Source organism: Gavia stellata, chromosome 32 (assembly GCF_030936135.1).
Source record: "Gavia stellata isolate bGavSte3 chromosome 32, bGavSte3.hap2, whole genome shotgun sequence".
NCBI lineage: Eukaryota > Metazoa > Chordata > Aves > Gaviiformes > Gaviidae > Gavia > Gavia stellata.
Genome location: NC_082625.1, coordinates 2,550,743 through 2,573,397, shown reverse-complemented (window position 1 = coordinate 2,573,397; position 22,655 = coordinate 2,550,743). Strand labels below are relative to the sequence as shown.

General features: G+C 45.8%; 2 protein-coding genes across 2 annotated transcripts; both read left to right on the top strand.

Moving 5' to 3' along the window:
- Positions 1-19: 19 nt before the first annotated feature.
- On the top strand, positions 20-13,812 carry SIN3B (SIN3 transcription regulator family member B). The gene is made up of 19 exons (XM_059831665.1): positions 20-118; positions 824-930; positions 1,511-1,664; positions 2,683-2,946; positions 3,341-3,484; positions 3,714-3,836; positions 4,290-4,379; positions 4,820-4,938; positions 5,672-5,879; positions 6,611-6,727; positions 7,091-7,329; positions 7,591-7,774; positions 7,996-8,590; positions 9,104-9,273; positions 9,835-10,008; positions 10,287-10,379; positions 10,701-10,795; positions 11,245-11,449; positions 11,829-13,812. The coding sequence occupies exons 1-19, from the start codon at positions 20-22 to the stop codon at positions 12,057-12,059; spliced, it is 3,411 nt and encodes a 1,136-aa protein (XP_059687648.1). The 3' UTR covers positions 12,060-13,812.
- A 5,556-nt stretch (positions 13,813-19,368) lies between these two features.
- F2RL3 (F2R like thrombin or trypsin receptor 3) lies at positions 19,369-21,199 on the top strand. The gene is made up of 2 exons (XM_009818377.2): positions 19,369-19,459; positions 20,124-21,199. Exons 1-2 carry the CDS (start codon positions 19,369-19,371, stop codon positions 21,197-21,199), a joined length of 1,167 nt encoding a protein of 388 aa, XP_009816679.2.
- Positions 21,200-22,655: the final 1,456 nt, after the last annotated feature.

The following is a 22,655-nucleotide window of genomic DNA, read 5'->3' as shown; positions in this document are numbered from 1 at the left end:
CTGCTGCCCGACTCCCAACATGGCGGCGGGGGGCGGCGGCGGCCGGGGGGGCAGCGCCCCGCGCTGGGGCGGCGGCGGCGGCGGCCGGGCCGCGGCGCAGGAGAAGCTGCCGGTGCATGTGAGTGCGGCGACCGGCCCGGGGGCCGTCCCCGCCGGGACCGCCGTGATTCCTCCCTTCCCCCCCCGCCCCGCGAAGGGCCGCTCCCCGCCGCCCTCGACCCCCCGGCACGGCCCTGCCCGCCCCGCCGTGACCTGCCCCGCCTCGTCCGCGGTGCCGAACCCGCCCTCGGCACCTGTCCCCCCCGCCGGTACCGTGGGGTGTCCCGGGGCCTTCTCCCCCCGGTGCCGTGGGGCACCCCCGCCCTCCTCTCCCGGTACCGTGGGGTCCCCTGGGGCCTGCGCCCTCCTTCTCCGGTACGTGAGGCCCCCTCGGGCCTGTTCCCCCCTCCCCTATACCGTGCCCCCTCTCCCCAGCCTGGGAGTTGTCCTCCGACACCGCTGGGATCCTCCCCGGGGACCTGTTCCCCTCTCCCCGGTACCGGGCTCCTCTCCGTGCCCTGCCATCCTCCTCCAGCACCGCGAGGCCCACCTTCCCCAGTACGGGGGTGCCCCACCGGGGCCTGCCTTCCTCCGGGCCTCCTCCTCTGGTACCTTGTGCCCCTTCCCCAGCTGCCCCCCCTTCCCCGGTGCTGTGGGGCTCCCCCCGGGGCCTGTTCCCACCTCCCTCAGTGCTGTGGGGTGCCCCTGCCCCCATTCTGGGACCGTGGGGTGCCCCAGGGCCTGTTCCCCTCTTCTGGGCCTCACCCGCGTTCTCACTCTCCAGGTGGAGGATGCGCTCTCCTACCTGGACCAGGTGAAGATCCGCTTTGGCAGTGACCCCGCCACCTACAACGGCTTCCTGGAAATCATGAAAGAGTTCAAGAGCCAGAGGTAAGGCCCAGGCCCTGCGCCCCAGGGCTGCTCCGGGGAGCCCCTCGGCCTTTGCGGGGGTCTCTCTGCCTTTGCAGGGTCCCCCAGCCCTCACACCATCTTTCCACCTCCACAGACGCACAGGTCACCTTGCTGGCCTGTCCCCAGTAGTGCAATCGCTAGACACTGGAGGTGGAGGGTCTCTGTCCCTCCCATCGTTTTCCAGAGACAAAATCCACAGGAAAAGGCAAATCTATTTTTACTTCCCGCTCTGAAATGCAGATCTGGAAAATAAGTGAAGAAGCTTGAGTGCAGAGCCCCTCTGTGACCTGTCAGCCCTAGAGGTGATGGCTGTCTTGCCCGTTTTGGGTAACCTGCACACTCATATCTCCTCTCTGTGGGTAACGCTCCCAGTATGAGGCTGCAGTGGATGGTGGTCATTCCCTCTGCTTGGGCTCATTTCTAGGTCTGAGGTTCTCAAACTTGCTTGTTAAAAAATTGCGTCTCTGAGAAGCCAGATGCTTCTCATACCTCTGTAATTTGCTAGGCTTAACTTGTATTTCTGATTTGGACACAAGTAACAAACTCTTTTCAATTTTAGCATTGACACACCTGGAGTAATCCGACGTGTTTCACAGCTTTTCCATGAGCATCCCGACCTCATTGTAGGATTCAATGCTTTCCTCCCTCTGGGCTATAGGATAGAAATTCCAAAGAATGGGAAGTTAAGTATACAGTCACCTTTGAATAGTCAGGTAGGTTATAGAGCTCATATTCTCTAAATAAATTCTGTTACATCTGTCGGTATACACACCTCTTGCACAGTTTAGGCTATGTAGATTTATGTGTATTGCATGTTGCTAAAGTTTTTACGTGGTTTTCAAAGTCTATGATAATGGGTATAATATAAATTGAAACACTTATTCTCAAACCAGTTGTTAGTTTAGCTTATGCAAGAATGATATTCCTGCATGAAGTACCACTTCAACTCCAGTCAACTTCAGTCAGATTTGAAAACTGAAATTGTAATTGGCTTGACATATTTATATAGATTCTCAATATGTCATGTGTGTGGTGACAAATTTCAAAAAGAGATCCTGGAAGAATCGCATTTCCAATCTTCCACTGCGAAACTGGGAAATGTGTTCAGGCAATAGGCAAAAAATACGTGTCAGGTATTGCCATGCAATTGCTAACATCCTGCAATGAGACATCTGCTGTAATACAGATGGAGACATATTGGCTTCTGCTTCTTTTTTGTTGTTGTTGTGTGGTTGTGGAGGCTGAAACAGAGCTATTACCTGAATTCTACTGATAAACTTGTGGTTTAACTCTAATTAGTAGCAGTAAATATCTTTTAGATCTCAGTTCCCTTAGATCTCTCTGCTGCTTAGAAATTTAGCGTCTTTAAGAGCCTTATGTTTTAATATGTTTCTTAAAACTGACGGTTCCTCTAAAATAAAACAGTGGTAACAGAAACTGCAGTGCACGTTATTGTACACCCTCTCAAGCGTAGTGGATAATGCAGTGACAGTCAAAAGTGATAATGAGTCAGATGGTTCATAAGCCAGATATGAGTTACGGGATTTTTTTAACTGATGGTGTTAATAAACTAGATAGGGTAATTTATTGGCTAATTAAATCTTTTGTCTTTCTTCTTCACATGGTAATTTGTCTTAGCTAAACAGCTTGAAAATCCTGACGCTAGACTGTTGTTGAACTTGCACCGATGTTTCTGTACGAGTCACTGCCTTCTGTGTCTTATGCCGCTAGGTGCCCTCAGAGCCTGTTCCCAGCGCTCTCCCTGGCAGCGGGCTGTTGTTGCACTACTCCCAGGAGAATTCGCACAATCACAGTGACTGTTCCGAGGAGTTTAGGCAACAGCTTCCGTACAAAGAAGATAAATCCCAAATTCCTTTGGAGTCTGATTCCGTAGAGTTCAATAACGCTATCAGTTACGTCAATAAGATCAAAACACGTTTTCTTGACCATCCAGAAATCTACAGATCCTTTTTAGAAATTCTTCATACCTACCAGGTAAAAAGTCTTCCATATAAGCGATGGTGGGTTTGCACTGTAGCTGTTTGAGGGCTAGTTGTCAAGTGAAATGTCTGCCTATTGAACAGGCTTATGCAGTTCCCAAGCACTAGCCTTTATCCAACAACTGCCTCATAGATATTCACGTGAAATGACAAAAGGGTGAAAATTGTAGAACTTTCCAGGGTCTGAGGCGTAAACGGGTCATATCTAGATCTGTCTTTACTAACCTGCAGTTGGTTTGGTGATATTCTGTGTGAAGAATGCACTGTAAGAACCTTGGGCTATCTGATGGTTACTTCAGGTTTGCGTAGCAAAAGGTTTTTGGCTGAGTTTTCTTGCATGGTGAGGTATGTTTTTGACTCTATTTAACATCTGCACCTATCTTTTTTAGAAAGAACAGCTGAACACTAAAGGCCGACCCTTTCGGGGCATGTCAGAGGAAGAAGTGTTTACTGAAGTAGCAAATCTGTTCAGGGGACAGGAGGATCTGCTTTCTGAGTTTGGACAGTTCCTCCCAGAGGCTAAAAGGTCTTTGGTACGTGTATGCTTAGAACAAGGCAGAATATTGAATGCTCTCTGTTTGTATGTAGAATACATAAAGAAGCTTTAGGAATGCAAAACATTATGGGAAAACATACAGCCAGTAGATGAACTTTGCTCCTTTTCGTTGTTTGGAATTTCGCAGAACAAGTGACTTAACTACATGTTCTGTTCTGTTCAGATTTATAGAAGAGAACATTGAAATCATTATTTATTTACTTCAGTTCACAGGAAATGGACCATGTGAAGTGAATAGTGTCCAAAAAACCGAGCATGAGAAGAATCTGGAACACAGCAAAAAGCGATCCAGACCACTGCTGTTGCGTCCTGTTTCTGGCCCAGCAAAGGTATCTTTTAGATAAAGTTGTAATGAGTAGCGTCTTTGAGGTATGTAGGTGTTAGGTACGAGAAACAAAATTTCAAAGTTATTTTTAAAATAATTACTGTAGAAAAAGGGAATATTTAAAGTACGCTTAAATGTGTGCGGTAACATGTTGAGTACTAAATATCAAGATCTTCTGTACTACGTATTGGCCCTGGAAAGGGTCAATTTATTGCTTCTACAAAGAAATCTTTCTTTGGAATTCTTTCTCAAGTGATCCTTTGTTGTTGTTTCTTCTTCTTAGCTGGGAGTCATTTGATAGACATTGCTGTGGAGGACTTGACACAGCAATGCTAGATCACTATTTGGGAAATACTGAGTTTCAGCCTTTGCAGAGAGCTGTTATATGTCAGCAAAGTGGAATTTGATAGCTTTTGAGTCACAACATTTTAAAGATAACTGTTTGTTCTTTTAACAGAAGAAAATGAAACTGCGAGGTACCAAAGATCTGTCAGTAGCGACAGTGGGGAAATATGGGACACTGCAAGAGTTTTCCTTCTTTGACAAGGTCAGTATTTGGCCTGTTCTCACATTCTGTGGACTTACTTTCAATCATTTCCGTGGTTATTAATCGGTTGGTTTTCTATACAAATCATGTGTCAGCACTTAGCAATTGCCTGACTTTTCAAGTGGTAGGGAAAGACAGACCAAGAAAAGAGAAAACAGGTGGGTTTGGAAGATGAATAGAAACTGATAATTAACCTTTTCCTGAATGCTTGACTCTTACAGATACGTTTTTCTCTATTTTTCAGTGATGTTTCCTCATGGTAATATCTGTAGTTACTAGATTATTGTTTGAAACTGGGCATTTTTGTGCATATTCTCTTTTTATGTTGCAATGTAGACAGAAGTTTGTCACTGTACCCATGGTTCAGACTGCTTAGAATATGAACTAAATAAAAGTGGTGTTCGAGTGATCTCATCTTTTCTCTCCAAACTGTGCTTTAGGTGCGTAGGGTGCTGAAGAGTCAGGAAGTCTACGAAAATTTTCTCCGTTGCATTGCTCTCTTCAACCAGGAGTTGGTCTCTGGCTCTGAGTTGCTCCAGCTAGTTACACCATTTTTAGGGTAAGTTACTGACTGCCTTCTCTGCTGTGTCGTACTTTTTAGGTCTCACTCTGTTACTTTTTGGTAGACGTTGCAAACTTGGTTACTGAAGTTTTGGATTTAACTTCAGAAAGTATCTCCTAGGTAGCATGCAAGAAATTGAAGGCTAATCCAAAAAGAGGAGTAATAAAATCTGAATCTTTTAACATATCTACACAGCTCTTAAAGAGCATTTTGGGGAGGATATGTTCCTCTGTCTGTGCATCCAGTTGAAAGCCTCACAAGCAGCAGACTACCTGATGTTATACTAAATCATTGGGGCAGAGAATCTCATGAATGAGAGTGGTCTCTGTTCACACTCCCTGTTCTAATCTCTCAAAATATGATACGGGTACAAACACGAAATCTCAGAACAGAGCTCTGAAAAGGATAAATAGTTCTAGCTCTGATGTGAGCCTCTCGTGCTGTTTGGCTTCCAACAGAAGAGGGAGAGTCATACGGCAAGGATCAGTGACTCCTCAGTCAGTTAAGGGAGTATTTGTGAAGTTGTGAAGGGAAATTCTTTTCCTGCCCTAAGTCAAAAAAACCCTAAAGTAATTCAGAGAGAATGACAACAGAGCTAAAACATTGGTGAAAGATTTCTCGCTGCAATGCTAAGTTTGTTTAGATTTTCTCCCTCACTTTTATGGCAGCATTAGCCACCCTAAAACTGTCAGAATGAAATAACAAAATACGCTTACTTGTGTTTTTGAAGGAAATTCCCAGAACTCTTTGCACAGTTCAAGTCCTTTCTTGGTGTGAAAGAGCTTTCATTTGCTTCTCCACTGAGCGACCGATCTGGGGATGGAATGAGTCGGGAAATTGATTATGCTTCCTGCAAACGTATAGGATCGAGTTACCGGGCTCTCCCAAAAACCTATCAGCAGCCAAAATGCAGTGGAAGAACAGCCATTTGCAAGGAGGTATCTTGGGATCAACCTATTCAGTCCCTGAACACACAGTGCACTTACCTAACTTTAAGTGGGGTAGTTAGTGCTAGGGCTTCTGCATGTGGATTCCCCTCTTTGATGCTGATTAGCCAGCTTTAATCTCACATCAGTTACTCATCCAATTTATTGAAATAAGAGTATCCACATGCATTTTATTAATTTTATCTAAACCCATCTCAAATCATGTCTTTCACTTTAATCTCTTTTGAGTCTGTGTGCATACACAAATTTATTCCCATAGACAGGAAAGAATATTAAATAGCCTGAAATTTATTTTCTAGCAGTGGACCAATATGGCCTTTGAAACAGTTTTTCTCCTGAAAGAGCCCTGTGAGCCAGTGTCTTAGGCACTGTTCTCACTGAGAACAGACATTTGCAGCATAGGTGCTTCCACTTCTCACTGTTGTTGGCATCTCCGTCTCCTTTACTTACAGTTGCTGATTACTGCAGAGCGATCTCTGTGGTTTGTGAGATGATAGTGAAGGTGCTCCTGAGCTTTCTGAGCAGGGCCCTGGCACAGTTCCACACAGACCTCTAATCTTCTGAGGAGCATCATGACAGTGACTTGTGAACTAGGTCTGAAACTTCCAATAGAAACTCAGGGAAGAACTGTGCAAAAATAAAACAGAGAAGTATCAGACCCCATGAGAACGGTTCTGGGCTCATAAGGCTCTGTTCAACATCATGTCTTTGCACCGTTGCAGGTGTTAAATGATACCTGGGTTTCATTTCCATCCTGGTCTGAAGACTCCACTTTTGTCAGCTCCAAGAAGACTCCTTATGAGGAGCAGTTGCACCGCTGTGAAGATGAGCGGTTTGAGGTACTTCTGCTACTCAGCTTCCTTTCTGCCTCCTCAGAAAGCAAAACTTCTAGCTATGAGGATTTTGACTGAATTAATTGGTGGCCAGTTACTGCAACTTCTCTTAGTGTTCGTTGGTTTGAGCTAGAGTTTGGTGTTTTCCATTTGCTTGGAGTCAGTTGGTTCTAGGCATGAGTCCAGTTCTGAAAAGCATGCTACCTCTGGGAGAACTGGTGGAGGTATATTTTCCAGTAAGAAACCTTGCTGATGCTTCTTAGCTCCACCCAGTGGGGCTGGAATGCATGCCACAAACCTGGCGCCGCTGGTCTCCATTTTCCTGCTATGCCTGTTCTTAGGCTGTGTCTTTTGTGAACTCTTTAACAGTTGGATGTTGTCTTGGAGACCAATTTAGCCACCATACGTGTGCTGGAGAGTGTGCAGAAAAAACTGTCACGACTGACTCAAGAGGATCAGGAGAAATTTCGGCTGGATGATTGCTTGGGAGGAACATCAGAAGTGATCCAGCGCAGGGCCATTTATCGCATCTATGGTGATAAAGCACCAGAGATCATTGAAAGTCTTAAGAAAAACCCGGTTACTGCAGTTCCTGTTGTTCTTAAGAGGTAATTCCCATTCTCCTGTGTTCACCTGGGTTCTCTAAGAAACTGATAACAGAATTTTTAAAGCCTTTTTAAACAACTGTTCTCTGTAGATGTTATTTCAAAGGATAACTCATTTTCAGTGGTGGTGGTGCTTTTTTTCATTTATTGCTTTCAGGAACACTGAAAAGTTTTTGGTGCATCACAGTTGGCTACGTTAAAAATGCTTTGTGTGTGTTTCTGTGGTTTTCTTTTTGAACTGAAGTAGATCATACATTTATGCAGATTGAAAGCAAAAGAGGAGGAATGGCGGGAGGCCCAGCAGGGTTTCAACAAAATTTGGCGGGAGCAGTATGAGAAAGCCTACTTGAAGTCCCTTGACCACCAGGCCGTCAACTTCAAACAAAATGACACCAAAGCTTTGCGCTCCAAAAGCTTGCTGAATGAAATTGAGAGTGTCTATGATGAGGTGCGTATGCTAGTAAATAATCCTGTATGTCCTTCATTTATAGTATTATCTAGACATTTACGTAGCACCTGGGACCTTGTTGAAGTGGTAGTGCTCTGAAGAGTTCTCGGTCAAAAATGGCTGTCCCAAGCATAGCGTTAATACTGGCTTATTTCTTCTGGCAGGAATAGCTCTTGAGCATGGATTGGAAGGATCTTTATCTATTTGTCCTTTGATTACAGCATCAGGAGCAGCATTCAGAGGGGAGAAGTTCGTCCACAAACGAGCCTCATCTTATCTTTATCTATGAAGATAAGCAGATTTTGGAAGATGCAGCGTCTCTTATCAGCTATTATGTAAAAAGGCAGCCTACCATCCAAAAGGAGGATCAAGCAACCATCCGGCAGATAGTGCATCACTTCATACCTGAGCTGTTTTTCTCTCAGCCCCCTGAGCACAGCATTTCTGAAGAATCAACAGATGAGGACAGAGAAAACCATCAGGGGCAGAACCTGGATACTCCTGAGCTACGGAAAAAACATGTGCCTGGGCCTCCAAGCAGTCCTTTGGAGGCAAAAGCAACCTTCTGTGATGTTACAGCTGCTGAGCCCCACAACACTCTGGATGATGTTTACAGTCTATTCTTTGTCAATAATAATTGGTATTTCTTCCTCCGCCTTCACCAGACTCTGTGCTCAAGGCTCCTAAAGATTTATCGTCAAGCTCAGAAGCAGCTTCTAGAATATCGGACTGAAAAAGAGAGAGAGAAGCTCCTTTGTGAGGGAAGAAAAGAAAAAACCAATGATCCAGCCATGGAACTAAGACTGAAGCAACCAAGTAAGAGTAATCTGGGACATAGTCCATTCTTAATGCTTTTAATGGTTGCTAGTGCTCGATTGTATATATCAGCGTAACTGAGACCAGCAGGCAAGTCTGTAAGGAATATGGAGGTACAAACTTCCACTATATTTGTGATTTGTGGATACAGCTAATCTAACAGGATAGCTAGTTTGTAATTTATCTTCTGAGGGCTCTCACACATCGTTCATAGAGACTTCACTCAAGCCCACTGTTGTCAGATGTTCTCAAGTGTCTTATTGTATTACTCTGTTACTTTCATTTAAAATGTAAATGGCTCCACAACGAAATAGGTAACTACACAAGGCAGTCATGGAAGTGCATGAGATAAAACTGTTAGAGTCTGTCAGCAGTCCTTACAGAGAACTGTCTGTCTGTAAGCATGTTCTCAATACTGAATGTCATGGTTCTTGAGCAGTGCTGTCCCTTGTATCTCTTGACTTCTGTCTGCTTCTTACACGCATTAAGTGACTGCACTTTTCCCCTGCCCAGGTGAGGTGGAACTGGAGGAGTACTACCCCGCGTTCCTGGATATGGTGAGGAGTCTGCTGGATGGGAATATTGACCCAACGCAGTACGAGGACACTCTGAGGGAGATGTTCACTATCCATGCCTATATTGGCTTTACTATGGACAAACTGGTGCAGAATATTGTCCGCCAGGTAACTAATTTGATGGCTGTGCTGTGTGTTTGGGGGGCTGCACATCTCCCTTCTATAGACAGATAGGTTTCTCACAGTACCCTGTAATGCCAAGAGTCACTAAACTTAAAGCAAATTCATAGAAAAGTTATATACATAGGGGAAACACTCTTTAACAGAAGTTCAGTGAGATAGTTCAGCTCCAGTACAGGGGCCACCTTAGGGGATTTACTCTTCCTGGCCTTTTCCAGCACTTTTTGAGTTCCAGTCTTCTCAAAATTCTGCCATTCCCAAAATACATCTAAGGCAAAAAAAAAAAAAAAAGTCCAGTCCTTTTTACTCAAATCTGTCTTCTAATTGTAGTGTTGTTACAGTTAAGGCACATCAGCCCCTCACTCTTCTCTGTTCCTTTTATTGCAAAGTAATAAAAAAGGAGTGAAATGTGTGAAGTCTCTGGAGTTAAAACTTTGCTGTTTCATCTGAGGTGTGATGCTGTGCTGAGTTTTGTGCTCCTTTCATAACACACTAGAGTTAATTCTTGGCCCAGACTTGCTGACCGAATTCCCCCTTTTTTAATGGAAGCTTCACCATCTAGTGAGCGACGACATCTGCTTGAAGGTTGTTGAGCTCTACTTGAACGAAAGGAAGCGAGGTGCTGCTGGAGGTAACTTATCCTCTAGGTGTGTCCGGGCAGCAAAGGAGACCAGCTATCAGTGGAAGGCTGAACGTTGCATGGCAGATGAGAACTGTTTCAAGGTAAGAATGTGCTGCCAGGGAACTTCGTAAAGTGACTGTGGCACTTTACCTGGGAGAAATGGGTTTGGAAGCTCCAAGGCCACAATGGTGAGAGCGAGCAATATGGAGAGAAGGTACCAAAACCAGCATAGACAGTAAAGTGGCATACTGGCTCACTGGAAAGCCCTGCTGCTTACTCCTCTCCTAGCTCATATTTGTTGTCCAAGTGACTTGTGAATATACAGCATTTTATTGTGAACCCATGTGGCCAATATTTTGTGCCTGTAACTTTATTACAGGTAATGTTTCTTCAGCGAAAGGGACAGGTGATCATGACCATTGAGCTCCTGGATACGGAAGAAACCCAGACAGAAGATCCTGTGGAGGTCCAGGTAATATCACAGTGACCGTGGAGTCTGCTGTACCACAGACAAAGCAGATGTCTAAGAATGCTTTCCCACTTTCTTGTTCCAAACTGTGAGACTTTGCCAGGAGGAGAAGTTTACCTGGGAGGTGGGAAGATTACATGTGGGGCTGTGGTCATTGACAGAAATGGGCGTGTTAGCAAAAGAGTTACAACATTAATCAGCTTGGGGCTGAGTGAGATACCAGCAGCTTCATAAAAAAGCAGCCTGGAAATAAACTGGTTCTTTGCAGTGGTGTTTGTCTTGATGAGAGCAAAATCTGACTTGAAATTGGTCTCTCTTGTGTAGCACCTGGCTAACTACATGGAGCAGTATGTTGGGGTAGAAGGAGCTCCAAACAACCAGAATGATGGCTTCTTACTGAAACCGGTCTTTCTGCAAAGGTGAGCGCGCTCCCTCTCCTGAGTCACACCTGCAGCAGCTGGTACTGCTTCCTCTCTGCATATGTGGCAGTCATTTTAGGTGATGTGCCATACAAGCAACTCTAGGGAGATGCAGGCATCTTTGAGGTCCAAAGGGGCTGTTGTAGTCCAGTGCACTGCATAAGAATGCTGAAGAAAAAAATTTATGACCACTGCATTGAGGTTTGTTCATGAAACTGTGTTTAGAAAGGGGTGGGACTGTCTAAGCAGTCCCTTCTGGGAGGAATTTGTAGTCTAATTTGTTCCCATTTTGCTAAATATTTGTCAGAGTGTATGGAGGAAGATCCTGGAGAAAGTCTGAAAGCTAAATGTGGAAATACAAATTTCATACTTATGCTGTCAGCTCTGCTAGCTTAAGAGAATGGATCAACAAGTGTGACTTATGCTTCCTAATCCTTGTTTTGTTCTAGAAACCTGAAAAAGTTTCGCAAGTGGCAGTGTAAGCAAGTGAGAGCTCTGCGTAGCGAAGTGAAGAGCTCCTGGAAGAGGCTAATTGGGGTGGAAAGTGCCTGCAACGTGGACTGCCGGTTCAAGCTCAACACCCACAAAATGATGTTCATCATGAACTCGGAGGATTACATGTACAGGCGGGGAGCTCTCTGCCGAGCCAAGCAGGTGCATCTCCTATTACTCTCTCTGCAGCTCAGGCAGTAGCAGAGGTTGAGGATGTGAGCCAAAAGACAGGTACCAATAAGAAGTCTTGTGGCTGAATTCCTGCAAACTACACCCAGAAGTTACTACTCTGTGTTGGATGAAACACGGAGGAGAGCTGGTAAATGCTCTGTACTTTGGTTTAGTTTAGCAGCCTTTACTTTACCATGCAAATTTTAAGGGGGAGTGGCAAACATTGAGAAATAGAGATGTTTAAATGCAGGTATGCGGTTTACTGTTTGTGTTGTGTTGTAAAGCATGCACATCTCAGACACACAAAGAGATGAGGGTTTTGGCTTCTCCCCCAGAAACCTCCCAGTGATCTTTACTGTCCTGCTTTCAGGTACAGCCAATGGTGCTGCTAAAGCATCACCAGCAGTTTGAAGAGTGGCACAATAGATGGCTAGAAGAGAACGTGACCATGGAGGCAGTTGATGTAGTTCAAGACTGGCTAATGGGAGACGAAGACGAGGAGATGGTGCCCTGTAAAACAACTTGTGAGACGGTGAACGTCCATGGGGTCCCAGTGAACAGATACAGAGTTCAGTACAGTCGCCGTCCAGCTTCACCGTGAGCAGAGACTTGTTCCTGGCACCAAGACAAGTAGGAGAGTTGCTGGTGAAACACATTTACTCTGAGAATAGTGGTGGGAATGCAATGTATGTATTAATGATATTTATCCAAACAGCATTTTACTTTGGATTATGATGTATTTTCCATATGGCATAGACTTGTCTCCTTGCAGTGTAATCCTCCAGCCATCATGAAGAGACTTTTAAAAGCTTTACAGGAAGAGGGCTCTTGGCATTGCCACTGCCACACACTTATTAGTAGTTTCCTAGCTTTAGGCCACTGCTGACCAGCCAGTACTGGAAGGCTGAGTGAGGGCGTCAGGCTCTGGGCAAGCTACCACTAGTGGCTTTGTTGGAGAGATGGAGCTGGGCTGGTGTTTGAGCAGATGCTGGCAGCTGCTTCCACTTTGGAAGGGTTTAACGTTCCCCATCTTCCTGAATTTATGCCGTCTTGGAGTCTGCAGAAGTCTTCAGTGTAACCTCCGAGTGCCAGCACGGCTGAGAGCACCGGGCACAGGTCGCTAGCCCCGCTGTGGGCTGCTTCGTTATCTGTGTGTACTAACAAAGCAAGGAATGCTGTATTTGTTACTGGTGCTCTGGTGAGAAAAATGCCAAAACTGAGAGAAGTGTGAATGGCGTACTAAACGCTCTAACTCTCACTCATCAACTAAGTATTTTGGAGCATGAACTAAGGGGAAGAAACTCTCTGAGCTGCAGTGCTAGGCAAGAGGGCGTTTTGCAGCGCAAGACAGCCTAGGCCCATCAGCTACCCCTCTGCAGACGTGCACCGGATCCCATGTTGTTGCTTCGTGAACTCACGACCTGCTGCAGACTCTGCCTTCTCGGATCTGGAGCTGCTTGGAGTGTGTGCGTGGGGAGGAATATCCATTGCGAGGTCTGGCCTAATTTTTTTTTTTTTTAATTTTTTTGGGTTTTTTTTTGTATTTTGCATGTTGTTCGGCAGCCTCTGGAGACTGCCTTCTCAGGCGCTTCGCTTTCCTTCTGCATGCCCGGACTCCGTGGTTCTGCTGGGTTGTACCACTTCAATAACATCAGTAGATGGAGCTCTTGCAGCACAGTGTTTGCAGTGGATCTGAGGTTTGTGCCAGATACTTTGCTGTTTCTGCTGGGTCAGCACAGATGCTGTATTTGCAGTGACACATGGAACTCTGTAATGGGCAGTGTTAGATCCAGCCACAACCATTGTAGACAAGCTTTTCCACTGAACCGTCTGTACTTCGATCTATCTAAGCTTTTTTGCAATGAAACCTAAGAAAAAACCTACCCCGAACCGTGCAGAACACTACATCAATTGTCTGACTTAATCTATTGAAAAATCAAGAAAATTTAGTTGTGTCTGTCCTGCAACCCCACTGTGACTTCGCTCTTGTTTTCAGGGGCCAAGGGCAAGCACACCGTCCATGGAGTGTATTACAAACATAATGTCTTGAGGCAGGTCCAGCCTCCTTTCAGCTCTGCTTCCAATGTTTTCCTGGCTTTTGGGGGAGTAAGCCCCCCACCCCGATATTTTTTTGTGGCTTTAATTTTTAGGTTATAATTTCTGCCAGACCTAAGTAGCAGCCTGTAGGATTTGTCCTGGGTTATTTCCACTGTACAGCATTTGGTTTTGCAATTGTCTCACTTGACAGTAGAAAAATTGGCCTTTGGGGTACGTTTAATAGAAAACTGTACTGACTCTTTGTCTTTTTTGCAAAATAATCTGTAGGAGGGAAGGAGGGAGGCCAGTCTCTGGCATTCATGGCCACTTGCACAACCACTGCCAGCAGAGGACTTTTCATCAAGAGCTCATGTTCTCGTTGTCTGGGTCTCTGTTAAATTTTGGTTACTGAAACGATCTGGAGGTTCCTCCCCTGCTCTTGTTGCAGTAAGCGATAAAAGACGCTGACCACGTAGCTATGTGAGGGCTGGGTGGAGGAGCAGGGGGGACAAGCCCAGTGCAAAGCACAGTATCCCCCTTTTTGCTTCCAGACAGCTCAACAAAATACACCTCAGTCCTGTTCACCTCTCTGCTGTCTTCCAGTGGAGATGACAACTGTGCCAAATTTTACGGTTTTATGATACAGAAAAATGTTTACTAGAAAATAGGTTGCAACTTGTGGCTTAAAATGCATTTGATTCCAAGTGTACCAGGGTGTGGGAGGGTACCGCACCTGTGCACTGTCCTGTTCCATCTCCCCGTTTTTAAGTGTACTTCAGGTATTTTTAAGCATCCTTATTTTGTAAACCTTAATTTATAATCTGAACAGATTAAGTAAGACTTTCACCCTTTACAGTGCTATTGTCTCAAAAATGATAGTAGCAAATGATGTGAATGGAATAAGCAGGCAGTGCAGGTTTGAGAGTGGCTTGCTAACGTCTGAGGGTTTAAGCTCGACCGCTGTGTATCTGCTAGCGCAACCTTGATTCAAGAGTTTGTTCTTCCATTTTTTTGAAGGATCTTTGCTTTTGGGCTTGTAATTGCTTTGCCAGCTCTTTGAATGTAGTTTTTTTTATATTTATTTGCACATTCAAGTAAAATAAAATATTGATTTTAAAAGTCTGCAGCTCTCACTGTTTTAAATTTGTTTTAAATTAATTTCAACTTTCTGACAATCCCCAGAATTGATTGTCTTGCACCTGAAACTGAATTTTAAATGGTAGAGAAATGCGATTGAAAAGTTGGATGAACTTCCCTTCAAGCAGTTGCAAGACGGGCTGCAGGATGTGATGATTTCGATGTGTGCCAACTGACTTTCAGTGGGCAGCAGGCAGCGCATCTTTAACCTTACGCACCCGGAGAAGTTAGTGGACAGTGAGTGTAGGTAAGCTAGTGCACTAGCTAACAGAAAAGGGAAAGAAGTTTCCTGCACGTAGCCTGCAATAGGAGATCCCAGGCAGGAAGATAGTGCCTGTGGCTCTGGCCTTCCGTGTGCTGCCAAGACGGCTCGGAGCAAAGGCCCACGACGGGAGGAGAGCACGGGAGTCCAGGGGGTGGCATAGTTGCTCCACGCAGAGATAGGTTTCAGAAGAAAACAGGGTGTAGTGCCAGCAAAGCCTATCTCTTTGCAGATTGGTTTGTTTCTAGCAGCACCTTTGCCGTGAGAGGTGTGGCACAAAAATATGGTCCAGGCCTGGCCCCCAAGTACTCGCACGCTAAATGCAACAGACATTTGAGAAAAGTGACTGAATCCAGTTCCGAAATCTGTAAGCACATCTGCTACAGGTTAAGACAATACAACTGCAACCATGAAAATAACCCTCCACCCGCCTTTCCCTCAACCTCCCCAAATTCCTGGGTAATAACATGTTTAACTGTGTTCCCTGTGAGCTCTGCACAACAAATGAATGTAGATTTTGCAAATTAAGCTGTAGTGATGTGACCCAGATCTGATAGGAGTTTCCTTTACATCATTCTCAACACTTCCGTTGCCATAACAAAAGGCAACTCTGCTTTCTGTGCAGCGTATTACTTGCTCGCAGGGAAACAAACTGTTGTTCTCCTAATAACAATCCTCTGATGCATAAATTGCATGGAATAATTTGATTAGAATGATGGTAGTGGTGTCTCAGAGGACACAGTCCACTTTACACAAGTCTTCTCGCAGAGGTCTTGGACTCCTCACAAAGAGGACGTTCCCTGTGCTCAAGGGGAGGGACAGCCAGATCTGACATCACCCAAGAGCAGTTGGAGAGCTGAGCAAGTGGACAGCTTTGGCAACGACAAAGAAAGGCAGCTTAAAAATATCTTTCAGGTTTGCAGGATGGAATAAGAATTTATGGTTTTCTAAATTAAGTTAAGAATTGCTAAAGGGAGTACCTGCATTCAGTAATTAATATTTCAGGACTACTTTAATTTTTTACGTGTTCTGTATTACAGCGATGCACAGAAAGAAAGATGGGGCTGCGAACCAGTGAGAGGTAGTCTAGAAGCACGTGTGTAAACATGAGTTGAGTTCTTCTTCATGCTTTAGCCATTCCTCTGGATTAGAACTAACTCAACCATAATGCAACCAGAGGTACGCTCTACCTTCCACTCATCAAAATTAAAAGACTAAATTTAGGAATTCTAAACCATACCTGTGCTAAAGGATGAATCCAAAAAGAATCACCTGAGACCCAGGGCTGAAATGAGATGATGTTGTCTGTATCAGACAAGGTAGCCCCTACCCCAGTGTCATTATCTTGCTGAGAAAGGACCAAAAGAAGCTATTCCAGAACATCTAGTGAGTTGTGATGCTAATAAACTTCAAATATTCCTGAAAAATGGCTTCATGTGGACTTCCTACACTCTGAAGTGAAAACTGCAAGCAAGTGGAAGAGTAGTTCTGAAAAAAGACCTGTCTCCCCAAAAGTATTACAGCAGCAGTGTTAGGTTAACAGTTGGCGTTGATGATATTAAAGGTCTTTTCCAACCTAAATGATTCTATGATTCTATGCTAAGGCTTAGAAGTGCTGAGGAGAATGTGAGCACAAAAGGTGTGGCATAACCAAGGGAAAAGATTGGGTGGGATGCCAGTGGAACAAGCAGAAGAGGAGAGAGGCAGGGAGATTCCCTGGAGCCGTGGAGAGTCTCAGGGTGATGGTAAGAGACCTGACGAAGTGAAAGGAAGGGGAGTTGGTGTGACGGCAAAGTCAGGAAGTGCCCAAGGCACGAAGTTGTCTTGCACATGCCAGAGCCTGCAAAGACAAATCTGGGGTGGGGGGATCCTGGTTCAAAGGCCCATCGTTTCTATTTCAATAGTCAGTGGAAGTTTTCCGTGCCTTGTGGTTCTGAGAGGGCTCAGATGCTTGCACACCCCGCGGCTGGGAGAGGCAGGGCCAGCATCGCCTTCATGGAAAATGTGAGGTTGTGCTGACACTGGTGGAAATGCTTCATGCTGCTGGCGCTAAGGCACAGCTGCCGCCGCCATGGTCGGCTGCCTCTCATGTCTGCATCGCAAAGGCGAGCTCAGCCTGGGGCAGGTATTAGCTGCGCTAAGGTTTCGGTCTTCACACCTGCTGGCTTGCAGCTGAAGAACTCTCTGGAGCTGCTGGAACAGAGCAGAAATAGCAAGCCCCATTATTTGCCTACCACAGTTTGCTCTTCCAAGCCCTAAAGATGTATGGGACAGGCCAGGTGGTGTTTGTACCCTCCCTCTGAGCTTTAAAATCCCTAGCCTGTTTTCCAGCATTACATCTTCTGGGTTCAGAGCCATGGAATAAAAGAGCGCCTTCTCCCAGGAGATGATCTATTGCACAATGAATTACTTTAAAACCAAATTGTTACCCCACAGGGCAGGGATCATACGACTTAAAGAGATGTTAACAAGCCGTGACAAACCTCTGGCATTAGAATTTTCAAGCAAGCTGTTCTGCATCTAAAGCAGTCACTAAAGATCACACAGCATCTGAAAAATGAGGGATACAGCAATGAGTAACCTCTCTCTGCTCCACTCCAGAGACCTGGCCATAGGAAGCAGGGCTGCGATTTGCACACTATCTGAACCTGATTATGTCTAATTTTTTGCATACAGAGCATGGAAAGGATCCTGGCTGAGGCATGGAAAATATGTGGCCACATGAGTCATTCTGTAATGGTTCATAAATCCTGGGAGAATCACAAAAGCAAAACATCTAACATTGCATCTTCCCTGTCCCTGCCAGTGGAACTCCACCTCTCGACACGCTCGGCACAAGGATGTGGGAATATGGTGAAAGCAAAGGAAATAGGATCATTTTCTCCTTGGAATAGAAGAATCTCATCAAACAGCAGCCAGGCTCAGATTTGCAACCTTCACAGAGGAGGCCATTCATAAGCTGAGGAGAAAGAAATGACCTACTCCTCAGGTTGCCAAACCAAATTTACAGTTCCTACTGCCCGGACTCCAGCTTCTGTCGTCTTTACTCCCTTGCAGAGCTAGGCAGGGGGCTGGAGAGCAAAAGCCTGAAAACCAGCAACCTCTCACGACCTCCTGCCCCACTGGCCAACCCACTTGATGACCACTGGGAAGTGCTCATGCTGGGGCTCTTATGCAGGCGATGGGAGAGGATTTGGGACTTTCCCAGCAAGGCAGAGCATGGAAGGGCCTTACACCCTCACAGAGTTAGAGAAGGGGGGACCAAGCAGCAAAGGAACTTAAAGGTTCAGGTGACATCTGCCAATCCCTCTCACAACATCATATGGGTCGTCTTCTCCATGCAACCAGCAGATATGTGGCAGCAGCATGCCGCTGCTCCAAGCTATTAGCTAACACAGAGCGCTCAGCCCTCTTGGGGGTTTACTGGCTGGAGACTGCACATCTCTGGAAAAACACAGCTCTTCTTGGGCAAGAGTGACTGAAACTCACCATTATCTACCCAACAGCAGAGACTTCCTGTGCACCCTTGTCAGGCCCCTTTCCTGCTGGATGGAGCTGCTCTCCCTGCTCCTGGTAGTTTATCAGCGGAAGCACAGTGTCTCCGTCAAGCCGTGAGACCTTGCCACTTATTCTCTGTGTGTTATGGCACTCCAGGCTGGTGCTGATCCTTTCAAATGCAAATAGCTCCAACCTCCAGGACTTTTAATCAACCTCTGCAGTGAGATCAAGAAGGAAGGTGCAGGAGCTTTCCCCCCTGTTCAGCCAGGGAGCAGGAGCAGAAATAAAGAAAAAGAGAACTCTGAAAGGCCCAGCCTGATCCAGGGGCTGCAAGGCAGACACTAAAAACCCTTAACTGCTGCAACAAGAGGGTGCAGGAGCCCTGTGTGATCCCTGGGAGCTGGGAAGCTTTCTCGGGATCTGCAGCTCTCCTGCACTTCATTTATGTTTCTGTGAGGGAATGGTATCTCCTCAATTTGTACTACCAGAAAGCATTTTGAATCAGGGTGTGGGGAAAGACCTCGACTCTCACGCAGAGCCACTTGGGTCTCTCTTGAGTGGAAAGATGCTTGATAGGAGGTCAGAAGCACAGTTTACAGTCTAAACCAAATTCAAACTGCATCAAATCTGACCACATTTGTTATTTCTAGGAATATTCTGGAGCAGGAAGGAGGCCCAAATGAGTCACTTGAGCCATCGTCTAGCTCTGACAATGAAGTACAGCCCCAAAGTACTGTGGATCTGGATGCGTATGTGCCTCCCAGTCCTATGTCTGACACTGGAGCTGAGTCTCTGCTTGGACAACACATACTCGTGCATGTCGTGACAGCCCCCCGTATGCCTCATTCTTCACGGATAAGCCTGGTGCTTCCGTGAGTTAAGGACCAACAGAAGGAAATGCATAAGCAGGGTCACTAGCACTGCCTTTCCCACACCGCTCTGAGCACAGCAGTGCACTGTTGGATCCCGCAGCAGAATGGAGACCCTCAGGAGTGGATGGCTGTCACAGAGGCTTGTGCTGTGCTGTGCCTTTTGGGGACTCTGCCTGGCCTCTCAAGACTATGATGGTGAGCGTGTATCTTTGGGCGAAAAATTGCTGCTTCTTAAAGTACTGGATACTAGGTACCTTTACGAGATCCCTGAAAACTCATTTTTTTAAAGCGATCATATGGGAGCACACTCTAATTGAGCTTCGAGCGTACTCTAGTTGAAGCAGGAGGTGATAGAAGGTGATACAGAAGAGAAAGAAACTGGGGTGGAAGAAACTAGAAAGAGAAAGAAAAATTAGAGGAGAAGTAAAACAGAGAGCACTTGAAACCGAAATTTTTAGCTAAAAGTTAGACTCCCACAGCCATGACTTTACTCTGGAGTGGCCCCAGATCCTAGGATTCTTTTGAAAGCTGGGCAGATGAATTGCTTTCTGGTTTCCCAGGCCTGCTGATGGTTGTACAACATCACAATCATTTGTGAGCTGTGGGAAACCACACGACAGAGGAATCGTGTAAATTTTCAGTAAGGTTGCTGATGGTTATTCCTGCACACCTAATTCCGTTAGCCAGCTTTTTCTGCCCATCACACAACAGCATTTTACAGAATGCTCCCACTTCTAGGGTCCCCAACATAAAATGCAAAACCATAGCCTTTGGGGTAAGCATTACCTATGCAGCCTGCTCTGCAAAGTACAAGGGTAACTGCACAAACAGCAAGTAACAGACTGCATTTATCTGACAGATTACTCTCAGAACAGCATCAACGAGCAAGTAATGACACCAGAGATCACACCGTGTCCTCGAGCCATCCCCGGGGAAAAGGTAACCATAAACAACGTCACGTACCTGTTGATACACAAGGCCACACGCTCTCAGCTGGACAGCATCGTCACGGTGCGGCTCATCCCCTGCCTCTACACCCTCGTCTTCCTGGTGGGGCTGCCTTCAAACGGGCTGGCCCTGTGGGTCCTGGCCACCAGGGCGGAGAAGCTGACCTCCACTGTCTTTCTGATGAACTTGGCGGCAGCAGACCTGCTGCTCGTATTGGTGCTGCCCTTCAAGATTTTCTACTATTTCCTGGGGAACAACTGGCCCTTTGGGGAAGGCCTGTGCCGGCTCACAACAGCTTTCTTCTACGGGAACATGTACTGCTCAGTGCTGCTGCTTACATGCATCAGCGTCGACCGGTATCTGGCTGTGGTGCATCCTTTCTCGTCACGCTCTTTCCGCACCCCTGCCTTTGCTGCCTGCACCTGCACTGCTATCTGGCTCTGTGCTGCCGTCCTCACCCTGCCCCTGACTCTGCAGCAGCAGTCGTATCCCCTGTACAGAGCAGACATCACTCTCTGCCACGATGTTCTCCCCAGGCACGAGGATGACGGGTATTACTTCTACTACTTCATCTGCCTGATCGCCTGTGCTTTCCTCGCTCCTCTGGTGGTGATGCTGTTCAGCTACTGCTCGGTATTGCGGGCCCTCCTGGTCAGTGGGAAGCGGTACTCCTACTCTATGAAGCTCACAGCTCTCGTGCTGTTCACACTTGTGGCCTTCTACACGCCCAGCAATGTTCTCCTGCTTGTTCATTACTCCAGCTACAACTCCAAGCTGTATGGCAACCTGTATATCAGCTACATGGTGAGCCTGGCCATCAGTACCTTTAACAGCTGCGCTGATCCCTTTGTCTACTACTACGTTTCTGAAGACTTCCGGGATAAGGTGAGAAGGAGATTCTTCAGCCACAGAAAAGAGAACACCACATCCCTAAAAACCTCCAAGGAAACATTCCCTCAAAAAAGTTCCAAAGATTCACTGGCGTAAGCCTCCATCCCAGCTCCCTGCTCCCAAGGCACTCACAACATACATTGGGGATGAGATGAAGACAACACTGGAATCCCACAATCCCAGAGCAGCGAGCGGTATTTCCCAGGAGACAAATCCTTTCTCCTGTCTGCATGGCTAAAACTGAATAAACCTGGACCACAGGATTCCTTGAGAGGTGTGGAGTCCAGACAAGACGTGGAGTGCTCAACGTGTATAGATATGTTACTGGGACACTGCATGCAACTTCTCATCTGGTCACATATTGCCAGGGATGCTCTTGCCAATATACCTAGGTCTGGTTTTCCTAATGCATCTTGCAGACTGATTGCTATTTGTGTTCTATTTCTTTTTCTCCTACTGACTTGCTTGCTTGCTGTCCTTGAATGCATATTCCCTTCACCTAAAACTGAAAAAGAACAGGCACTTGCAAAATCAAATTTCTAAACATTTCAAAAGTACTAGGAGGTACCTATGTGAAAGATACTCTCCTGATCTAAAATAGTCTGTCAAGAGAACGTAGAGCACTGGCTTTTCTAGCAAGTACATTCTTGGCTTGATTAGTAAGCAACACCATAGTAATGTCAGCCCATTGTTGGTAACAAGTGTAAAAATCCCGTTCACTAATCCCTATTTTTGCAAATGATCCTTGGCATCCATAATTTCTTTGGGGCAAATATTGTATTAATGGATTTTTTTTAAAAAAAATTATGTCTTTTGAAGGGAAATATTAAAGAAGGAATTCACAAACCCCTCACTCCAGAACTCCACGCTTCTTTTGTGCAACGTTACACACAATCAAGAGCTGTCTCTTATGAAACAGGTGACCAAGCTTGTTGCTTATTGGAACCTATTGCAAATCTGACAAAAAGCAGCCAGCTCATCTCTCGGACATAACTAAGGCATATCCCAGTAAGCAGCAAGGTAGAAAATGAGCAATAAACCTCCTTAGAGTTCCTGAATTCTTCAGTTTTACTGGTACAGACATGACTTCTGTCCTCACCATAACCTGTGATCAAACAAACTCAGAGCCTACAACGTGAATAAGTAGAGACAGACAAGATTGTCTTAAAATCAGTTTTTAATAAAACATTTATCAGAATCTAAAACAAACCCTTTTCTGGACTCAGACTTGCTAAGATTTGTGTGAACTAAACAAAAATGGTCATAGAACTGTTTGCATGTACATGTATGTGCGGGGACGAAATGCAGGTGAAAAACTAGAGCCTGTCTCCTGTGGGTGCAGTCCTGCGTGTGCAGAGGATGTGCCAGCTACCGAACACAGGAGACCTGGTGTAGCCAGGGCTATTGCCCCTCAGTCAGAAATAGCAAGTACTAAAAAACCCCAAAACCCAACCCCAAAACCCAAACTGAACTGAGGTTTTCTAAATAGCTGATCTATTCGCAATAATGAAAACCAGGTTATTGTGCATTAAGTGTCTATAGTCAACGTCAG